At 34.0% G+C, this 11,115-nt stretch overlaps 1 protein-coding gene across 1 annotated transcript; it reads right to left on the reverse strand.

Annotated features, from left to right (window-relative positions):
• Positions 1-630: 630 nt before the first annotated feature.
• On the reverse strand, positions 631-2,705 carry LOC145585186 (uncharacterized). The gene has a single exon (XM_081641917.1). The coding sequence runs from the start codon at positions 2,214-2,216 to the stop codon at positions 903-905; it is 1,314 nt and encodes a 437-aa protein (XP_081498043.1). The 5' UTR covers positions 2,217-2,705; the 3' UTR covers positions 631-902.
• Between the last annotated feature and the right edge of the window lie 8,410 nt (positions 2,706-11,115).

Here is an 11,115-nt window from a genome sequence, read left to right on the forward strand (position 1 = left end):
TAACAAAATCCCCCAATTTGTTACCCTTGACAAACTAGTGGAAACAAAATACGTTTCCTTACTCAATTACAATCTTCTCAAATTGTTTCCATTCCACTAGGATACCAAACATATAGTAAAGGTAACGTTTATTATTACACTTTCCTTACTTATTTGAATCCTTTCCGTTTCATTTACAATGTTTATACCAAACACCCCCTAAATAAGGAAAGGGTCAGAATTCCGTCTGTTGCCATTGGGCAAGAATAGAAACAGTAGAGTTGTAAAAACAACAATTAAGCAAATGCAGAATAGACAAAAATAGGGGAATAACAAGACAGTACACTAAATCAAATGGTTTCCCAGGTTCTATCGAATAACAGATGCTCAGCTCCCCCTACATCCCCCCTTGGAAAGAAGGAGGGGGGGGGGGGGGGGGGGGGGGGGGTTTCTTCTGAATTAAATTACTGCTCAAAATCAAGAACATGCATGCATTAATCTGAGTAAATATCAATTCACCGATGGTAAATGATATAGGCCACTTGCTGATGACAAAGAACACATGTTACCATCCCCAAAATTGCACGGGGGATGTATATCTTCAAAGTCATCATCATGAAGAGATAGGTATGATAAACCAAGACATCAGTGTGAGAGAAAGGATATATTCATGTTAGCACAATATACACATGTTAGAACACCTGTCACCCAAAAATTAAAAGAAAGATGCAATGGCAAATGGAAAACATTATGTAGCAAGCTAGTACCATTAAGTACTCAAATACTTGATAAAGGCACTGCAATTATCCTCTAGTCAGGTTAAGCTCTTGGCAATAACAGAATGTCTGCAGTCCAAGATGCCTGACCAAAAGAGATGTGCTACACCATATTTCTAGTCAATAGAAAATTTCTCAACAAAAAAATTAGTTCTTAGAATTGGTGCTCATTTCCATGCGCTTCAATTCTAATGCTATACGATCATTTTCAAGCTTCATCCTATCATTCTCCATCTTGAGTTTTTCCAGCTCTCGATCTTTTCTCTTACAGAACCGCTGCCACTTGAGCCGCTGTTTCTCCAACTGCAGTGCTTCTGACTCAATATGTATCTTCTGCTCTTCTAATTGAAGTGCTTGTGATTTCAACCATTGATTCTGCAATAAAGCTGCTTTCTGACTTTCAGGTAAAGGTGCATGCATATCAGCACATGGATTTTGTGGTTGCAATTGGAAACCCTTGCTGAAGTCCTGAGTAGATTGAGGCCTAAAATTGAAATTCTCCAGACTAAGGCCTTGTTTCATTCGTTTTGAAGGGTCTCCAGAGAGAGCATATGCCGCCTTGTTATAATTTTCTCCATAATCTTCATGATCATCACTATCTGCACCATCATCATCCTCGACAGCATCATCATGTGGATGCCTTTTAAAATCAACGTCATTATCATCTCTACTTCTCAATGCCAACTGCAAAGACTGCTGAAGTGCTGGATCAGGGGGTAGATGCAGTCGATTATTGTTATGATATGAGCACAACTCTTCATAAAACAAGTGCTTCGAGCTCAGAATTTTCCTAACCTCCTCTTTTGATTTCTCAGAAATGTGATCCATCATGTCTAAAATAGCTGGTTTCTCAACAACCTGACAAGAAGTGCCCTTACCAAGAATTTCATTGAGTTTTTTATATCTCTTATTCAGGTCATTGAATTTATCCTCACACTGCTGGGGTGACACAAAAAAACCCCTCTCAGCCATCACTTTTGAAATCGATTTCCACTTACCCTTCTTATGCAAAGTCAAATATTTCCTTCTTCCTTGAGAACCCTCAAAGAATGCATCTTCACTTAGGTAAGAAATAGCCGTAATCAAAAGCTTAACCATCGAATTGTTCCATTTTACGCGATGCCATTGAGGCACATTCTTTCCCTTACTAGGATCACTTTGTCCATCCATTCCCTCCCCATTAGAACTATGATCTTCTTCGTCCGTCTGTGAATTTTTCACCCTTTCCCCTTTATTATAATCACCCATTGAATTTGGTTGATCACAACTATGACCTTGTCCCATTTTCAAAGGCAAAATTTCGTGCAACGACGACGGGTGGTTCATCAAGCCTTGACCAGGCTGCAGGGTTCTAGGGTTCTGATGGTGGTTAACCCTCATTGATCCTTGCAATTCAGAACCCCCATAAACAGAACCACCACCACCAGGCATCATATTTGCTAATGACAAATTATTATCCATCAATTTCACCAAACATTAACCTTTGTTCAATACTTTCAAAAGCTAAAACCCATTCATCAAAACCAATGTTGCAAACATAAAACACACCCAAAAACTCAAGATCCTAACTTTAACCCCTAAAACCTTATTCTAGCTAAAAACCCAAATAGATAATCATAAAATTCACAGAAATTCCATAAATATGAAACCCAAATCACTAATAATCACAACAAAACAAGACAGAATCTCAAACACCCACCAAATAAATTTATAGAAAAAGCAATATAAAGGGCATAAATTTAATAAAATTAAATAAATTAATTAAGATTAGAGAAACTTATTTGTGCTCCTCCTGGTTTCTGTCAGTATCCTCTGGTAGAATAAGCAATAAGAATTTGGTAGAAAGGCGGAGATCTAAATGTTGCAATTATATGGGACGAAAAAAAAGGGGAAGAAAATAAATTTATTAATTTGAGTAAAAATAATTTTTGAGAAATGGGGAATATATTTGAGAGGGCCAATGGCAGAATATGCAGTTACAAGGTATGGGAGTGTGTGTGGGGAAAGCCGCTAAAAGGCAATTTGGTCATTTTCAAATGTCATAAAAAGGTTTATAATAATAAAGATTTGACTAAATAATTTTGATTACTTTGTGGTTTTATTGCATATTTAAGACTAATTTTATGCTTAATACTTTGGTTCATTGGTTGTGGTATTGTACAAAATAGAGAATATGATCATGTCTAGACAAATTTGACGTGTATTATTGCTAATTGATTATGGTTACTTGTATAATATAATGTGATGTGACGATGAGAATCAATTTAACCCACGAATCATGGAGATGGTTGCATTTTTTTACTAGGTTCTATGTATTCTACTTTTTGTGGAATTTTTAATTTCAGAATGCTAATATAAGTAGTTAACTTTAACTACATTGTTAAAACCATTTATGAGATAAGGCAATCAAATTGTTCTTTGGGACTTACTCCCTTCGGATCTAAATTACATTCCTATTTCTCTCTATTATGTGAGAATAAATGTTAAAAGTAGAATGTAATTTAGGGACGGAGGGAGTATTTTTTTAAGTTTTAGTTTTATTTAAGGTTTGTTTGTTCACCTTATTTTCAGTTATAATAAGTTCGAATAAATCCATATTGGAAAAAAAAAAAAAAGTTTTGATAAGGGTTTTTCAAGTTTAAATCACATCTAAAATAAATTTTAGTAAACTTAGATAAGTTTAGAGACAATCATACAAGTTCAGACAAGTTAGATGAATAGAACACTCCCTTAGTTGGATTTAAATGTCTGCAATGTGTATTTCAAATTTTAAAAAGTACAAAACTATTTTTCAAAAGTACATAAAAAAGTAAGGGTGTTTGCTTAATGACCTCGAATGTATCGAATGAATTTAATTTGACATTAAATAATTTTCAACGGATCAACATAATAAATCATAACAGATCCTCTATTTAACTTATACTTTTCCATTTTTGTAGCAAATTAAAAGGCGTAAAATCGGGTACAAAGAGATGAATAATGTGGAAGAGTGAAAATGTGACATTACACAGTTTTCTTGTAATTAATACATAACCAACGACTGTTATTCCTCTAAATTAGTTGAGCCTTGACCCAAATTGTTAAAAAGACCTAGTTCACATTAATTTAGTGTGAACCACTATTACTAGGAACACTATGATCGCTATATTAATTTTTTAAAAAAAGGTTGTTATGTTAAAGTTAAGTCATTGTGTTAGTATAAAGATTTTAAGTTTTTTTTTTTAAAAAAAAAAATGAATGTGTTTTATACGACTCAATATGAATAATTAAGGTCACTATATATAACATAGTATCGATTGACATATATGTACTTCAATTCAAAATAATATTAAAGGTCACATGGGTTTAAATGAAGGTCATTATATTAAAATTAGGTGCATTATGTTCAATACAACGTTATTTGTGCGCGTATAGGGCCATAATAATATTATTTTGAAGGCTTGGTACCTTGTAGGAGACCAGAATTTCTTTGCTTTAGGCTTTGTGTAGTAGTTAGTGGATAGTTGGTTGCTAAGAGCTAATTTCATTATCTATTTTTTTTTTTTTAAACCACATGCAAATATATTAATTGAGATCAAAACCTACCAAAATTTGTATATTTCATTATCTATTTTGTCCGGCTGATTGTATTAGATATCTTGACTGACCAGTTGTACCTAGGTTACATACTCCCTCCGTCTCATAATATAATTCCTGTTTTTTTATTTTAGAGATCCAAAATGTTGAACCTGTTTCTATTTTTGGATAGTATGTAAAGATCATTATACCCTTACTTTTTTTCACTTTATTCATTGTACCTCATAATTTACCTTGAATTTTGCATATGTCTTGTACTTTTTTCCACTTTCTCTCTCTAACTTTTGTCCATGATTGTACTTTTCACATTTATTAATGTACAACATCCATTTTCTCCTCTTACTTCCTCTGTTTCTATTTAGTTGACGCGTTTGATTTAGGCACATATATCAAGGAGAGGAGAGAGAGTGAAAGAGAATGAAAAAGCAAGTGGGGTAGCTTGTAAATGCAAGGTAAAAAATTTACCTCAAAAGGAAACTTGTCAACTAAAAAAAACTTCCTAAAAAGGAATACGTGTCAACTAAAAAGAAACGGAGGTAGTATTCTTAATTAATGTGAAAAAATATAAACAAGAATTATATTATGGGACGGAGGGAGTAGTTGATTCAAGAATACCACACTATGAAGTTTTCAGTTGTTGAAAGTTGGTCTCGAGACCAGGTACATATTCATGGTCCTTCATTCTAAAACGAACACTTACTATAACAAACATGAACATTTTCTAATTGAACATATTTTACAATAATTTTGTATTTCTCAATAATTAAATGTTCATTTTCATGCAGTATGATGTTCGTTCTTATAAAATAAATGTTCATTATCATGCAGTATAATATTTATTCGTATAAAATAAACATTAACTTTGTTAGGAGAAGGATATGCCGAGAAAGCTTCGGTGTACACCAAGAATAGGGTCTTTAGGTGCTGGATCCACATGACCCCTCCATGTCGATGACGATGACCACCAAACTCCGCTCATCAATGGCGGAGTTCTAGAGGTGACTGCTCGTGATATGTCGGAGGATATGGCTCGTAGTGCTGCCACTATTTTAGGATGAATTTGAGGGTTTGGAGAGAGAAAACGGTGATGGATTTAAAGGAAGACAGTGACAAAAAATTGGTGAACGTATATTATAAGAATGAACATCTAATAGTATGAAAATGAACATTTAATTTTGTAAGAATAAATATCCTATAACAAGAAAATTTTCATTTTTATTATATTAAATTGTAAGCATTAATATTAAAAGAATGAACATCTGATAGTATGAAATGAACATCAATATTATAAGAATGAACATATGATAATATGAAAATGAACAATTAATTTTGTAAGAATAAATGTCCTATAGTAAGAAAATGTTCATTCTTGTCATCGTAAATGTTCATTTTTAAAATGAGGGACCAACAAGAAGTGGCTGGTTTTGGAACCTGTTAAAAATTGCGCAAAGTTTTATTTCGGCTTATATCCTCTGCGAGTAACTTTGGGCCTTTGGACACCATGTGAAGGATTTAGACAGAATTTTGGGCCATTAAGGTAGGTTGGGCCCAGTAAAGTTTATTCAGACTAAGTTGCTTAGGGTTAAGCTATTTTAGGTTATAAATGAACATTCAAGCAATAATTTGGCCCAATACATGATTTGGATCAAATCACATACAAAGTAGTTTGTTTACCTCTGTCATTAGTATTCACTAATCCGTCTAATCTACATCTCTTTCTTTTTTTTTTTTTTTTTTCTAAGCTATGCCCTCAAGGTTAATGAGTTTCTAAAGTGTGTCCATACTTTTTCAAAATTACAAGTTGTCCCATGTTTTTTCAAAATTACAAGTTGTGCCTTCCAACTTAAGTTGTTTAATTAACCGTACCCTATGACGTAAACTCGACGTTAGTAATTATAAATAAATAGGAAGTAATAATAAGCGGATGAGAAAAAAGAATAAGAAATAGTTTGACATATCAATGGTTGCTTTTAGAAGAAAGAAGAAAAAGTAGATGAGAAAACGTGGAAAAAAAGGCTAAATGTTTACCTACTTATACAACTCTAACACAATTTTGGTGTGAAATTTCTCTCCAAAGTGTGACAATAAACCGTTAACACAAGTACTAACGTTATAGGATACGGTTGAATAAACACCTTAAGTTGGAGGGTACATCTTGTAATTTAAAAAAAGCATGGATACACCATTTAAACTCAATAACCATAGGAACATAATTTAGAAAGACCCTTTTTTTTTCCTAACACCCCTTATCCTCAAATTTTTTAACTAACCTAGATCGATTATTATTTATACATTAGTAAGTGGGCCCATAGCATGTGGGTTGGCCGGTAAATGACATGCTTAGGGCTAGTGGCTTGGACTTGACTTTAGGCTAGAGGAGGCTTTGGAACATTTGGGCTTTTAGCCATTCAAGTTAATCGGCCTAAAAAAGTTATTTTGGACCCAAACAATAACAACAACAATATCTGCTAATGTATGCGCTCTACTCTACTCTACAAACAAATGCTCAGAAGTCTAAGAGCATGTTTGGTAAAAGATTTATTTATTTATTATTATTATTATTATTTTTTGAGTTGGAATAGATTCAATTAAGTTATTATCCTTCTCAAACAAAAAGAAAGAAATCTAGGGGACATTTGGTTCGGATAATGGAAAGGAAACAAATAAGAGAGGGTGAAAATGAATCATTTAACTATTACCTTTTTATTTGTTTGGTTTGACCGTAAAAAGGAATTACTTAAACTTTACTCCATATGCTTGTTTTTGAGGAGGGTAAGGGTATGTGTTACCTTAAGTATTTGATGGGTAACAAATGAGAGGTAACCATTACCCTTAGATAATAATAATAGTATTTGATGGGTAACAAATGAGAGGTAACCATTACCCTTAGATAATAGTAATTGTTACCAAGCTTTCTAAGTTCTAACCAAATATTTGGTAATGTATTGGTTTAATCGAATCCATTTCCAATCTAAAAAATACACTAATAAAATATGCTCTTAAATTTAAGTGATTCATTTTCATGGTTAAATCAAACAAATAAAAAGGTAAGAATTAAGTGATTTATTTATTTCCTTCCTTTTTGTTTTCTTTCCGCTCTATTTCCAATATTCATGCCAATTAAACGCCCCTTTAGATACAGGGATGTAATCATCACTCAGGCACTTGGACAAAATTAACATTTTGAATTTGAACAGCTTTTGCATAAGCTTTTCTACAGTAAGTTAAAGTATTAGTTCTTGAAGTACTTAGTAAGCAACTATGCAATGAAACCTGAAGTAAACGCAGAATCTATGAATGACTTGCTCTAGTTATCTAGCTTTGCAAAAAAAGCTTTTTAAAAAAGAAATTATTTTATATGCAGCATGAAGTAAACGCACAAGGAATAATAAAGGAATACTTGTCCAGTTTGGTTTGTATTTTTTTTAGCACGTTCATGGTGCGGCAAGATGTCACGTCAGCAAGCTCTCAAACTTCTTTAGTATCCTTTTAGTAACCCCAATTAAGTAACCCCTCTAGTAAACCCTTAAGCAATCTCTTTAATAACCCCTCAAGTAACCCCACTTAAGTAACCCCTCTGGTAACCCCTCTACTAGACCCACTCAAGTAACCCGCCAAGTAACCCCTCAAGTAACCCCACTGAAATAACCCCTCAAGTAACTCATCTAGTAACCCTTTAAGTAACCCTTTAAGTAACCCCCGACCTAGTAACCCTTGACTGTATCTAGTAACCTCTAACCCACCACCAATGGAAAACTACCACCCACCAAGAACACCACCATCATCATCTAACCCCAAGAAATACAGTTTTATGGACAATGGATTAAAACGGTGTGTCAGATCACAAAAGTTCAGCACAGATTTCTCAGACAGGGATTGATGTGAATCAAGAGGCTAATTCTTTTGAAGGGCCCAAGACACTTTTAGAAGGTCCAAATATCTTCATTATAGGCTGCCCAAAGAAAGAAATAAACAAGGAAAGGTCCAATAAATCAATTGGGAAAGAAGGAATCCTGATCATCAAGGAAGAAGAATTGGAGCGGTTTACTTCTGGCGGCGATGTGAAATGGTAGTTTTTGTTACGTAGTTTTTTTTTTTTTTTTTTTTTTTTTTTTTTCTCTAGAATTTTGCTTCCAGGTTTTTACCTTTCACTTGAGAGGGTTTTTCTTGGTTTAAGCACTTAGGATTAGGTTTAATTTCTGTTATTTAGTTGCTATAAAATTCCTAATTATATTAGGAAAGTTTTTAAAAGTTTGTTTAGGATTAGTTTTAGTTTTCCTATTCTAATTAGAAGTAGTTTCCTATTCTAGTTAGAATACTTGGGGGGGCAAGGTTAGGGGTTTGTCCTAATCCTTGTAGGGATGGAATTAGCTTATTTTTAGTCTATAGATAGGGGAATTTCATGGCTCTTAGAGACATAAAGAAAATCAGATTAATTTCAATACAATTTGTTTAACTTTGTTTAAACGTTTTCTTGCTAGTTTTCAATTCAAGGAGTTGTTTTGATAATTAGAATGTGCAATTCTTAGTTCTAGGAGTAGTCTAAGAATTGTTCATCAAAATACTTAGTTCTAGGAGTAGTCTAAGTAGTTTGATTAGGCATTGAATTCGTTCCAGGAGTGGACGTTTTCAAGGTCATATCCGGTTACTTTCAAGCGTTTTTGGTTCGAATTTCTTATCAGAACGAAGCTTTATTCTTATTGTGTGATTTTAGATTCTTTATTAATTTAAGGGGTTTAAATCCACATCAAATTGGTATAAGAGCTTCAAGAGTTTGATCTATCTACAACTCGTTCAAATCGCACTTGTTCTCGGAGGATCAGTTTGCTCGATCAACTTCAGAGGGCTCGTTCTCCTTTGTTACGAGGTCTTTTCAGGTGATTCGTTTTTTCAATTTGGGTGAAATTTTTTCTTCTTTCTTACTTCAAAATTTCAGAATTTTTCGAGTTCGTTTTCTATTAAACTGGTCTGTTTTGTGCGTACTGGTCTGTTTTTGTTCGAATTGATACATGCTTCTGTTTTGGTTCGTTTTTGCTCGAATTGTACTGCGATTTTTGCTGGGATTTTCCTGTGTGTTCTAGGGTATTTTTAAGGTGTTTTGATCATATAATTTGCTTCCGTGCTACTGCTATACTCTGGTTGGTTTCCTGCTTTGTTTTGTGCGCATATTTTGTGTATAAATCATGGGAGAAGAAGCTTTGAGAAAATTAATTGAAAAATTTAAGGAGAAATTTGAGATTTTGGAAGAAAAGTTGACTGACCGTGCTGATGCAAGGTTTGACGCTTTTGCTAAGTTACTTCAAGATCATAAAAAGAAGAAAAAATATAAAGATAGTGATAGTGATGCTTCTAGTAGTGATGATGATACTAATCATAAGCATAAGATCGATGATAGAGGAATAAACCTTGATGATTTCACGGGTCTAGGAAGCCCCAAAGATTTTCTTGAGTGGGCGAGACAATTGGAGAAAATTTCAGATTATAAGGGTTTTGATGATGCTAAACGTTTCAAAATTGCTTATATTCGACTCACTAAGAATGCGGGAATTTGGTTCGATAATTTAAAGGCTCGACGTGCTAGAGCAGGGAAGGAGAAAATCAAGACATGGACGGTTTTGAAGAAAAAGATGAGCTCTAAATACCTTCCACATAATTTTGAACAAACACTATACATTCGACTCACTTTGTTGTCACAAGGTACTAAGAGTGTTAATGATTATATTGCTGAATTTGAAAAACTAACCTCTCTTTGTGGTTTGGAGGAGAAGGAACAATTGCAAATTGCTAGATTCCTCATGGGTCTTAATCGACCTATTTCTAGGAAAATTGAGTTGAGTGCCTATGAGTCATTCAATGATGTGTGTAAGCTAGCCTTGAAGATCGAAAATCATTGGCTCGAGGATAAGGAAAAAACGGAGACAAGTAAAAGTTTTTCGAAGCCTTTCAAGTCTAGTTCCACAACTTTTTCTAGTGAGAACAAAGGAGAGAGTTCGATAAGTGGAGAAAAGAAGGTTATCAAGGTGTCAAAAAAGGAATTTGAAAGCCGAATTAGGTGTTTCAAGTGTCAAGGAAAGGGCCATAGATCCAATCAATGTCCTATGAAGAAAGCTCTTACAATCAAGCAATATCGACAAATGGAAGAGGAAGAGCAAAACATAACCTTTGAGTGTGAAGATGAAAAGTCCGAAGCTAAGGAGATACACACTGATGAGGAAGAAGATGAGGCTTTTCCCGAGAGTGATGATAATTGTCTTGTGATAAGAACGATCCTTCATGCCAAGTCCACTTCCAATAACTCTCAACGTGAGAGTTTGTTCCATACCCGATGCAAAGTTGGTGAAAAAACTTGCAATGTGATCATTGATAGTGGCTCTTGCACGAATGTTGCTTCTACTAATATGGTGAGTAAATTAAACCTTCCTATTCGTGATCATGCAAAACCATATAAAGTGAATTGGCTTGATGACTCAAAGGGTTTTCAAATTAAGAAGCAAGCACTAGTAAATTTCTCCATAGGAAATTACAAGGATGAAATATGGTGTGATGTGATTCCAATGAATGCTTGTCACTTACTTTTGGGAAGACCATGGCAATTTGATCGAAAATTCAAACATGATGGAAAGACCAATGTGTATTCCGTGAAAGTTGGGAACAAACGTTTTAGTCTACATCCTTTGTCTCATAAAGGACATAGTAAGTGCCCAAATAGTAATCGAAGTTCAAGTTTGTTTTTAAGGGAAGAAGTATTCAAAGAAGAGATCCATAGAGGACCCATGGCATGTGA

The sequence above is a fragment of the Chenopodium album genome, chromosome 16 (assembly GCF_948465745.1).
Source record: "Chenopodium album chromosome 16, dcCheAlbu1.1, whole genome shotgun sequence".
NCBI lineage: Eukaryota > Viridiplantae > Streptophyta > Magnoliopsida > Caryophyllales > Amaranthaceae > Chenopodium > Chenopodium album.

Excerpts from the sequence above, each read along its gene's own strand:
- LOC145585186 (XM_081641917.1), bottom strand. The coding sequence starts at position 2,216 with ATGGATAATAATTTGTCATTAGCAAATATGATGCCTGGTGGTGGTGGT.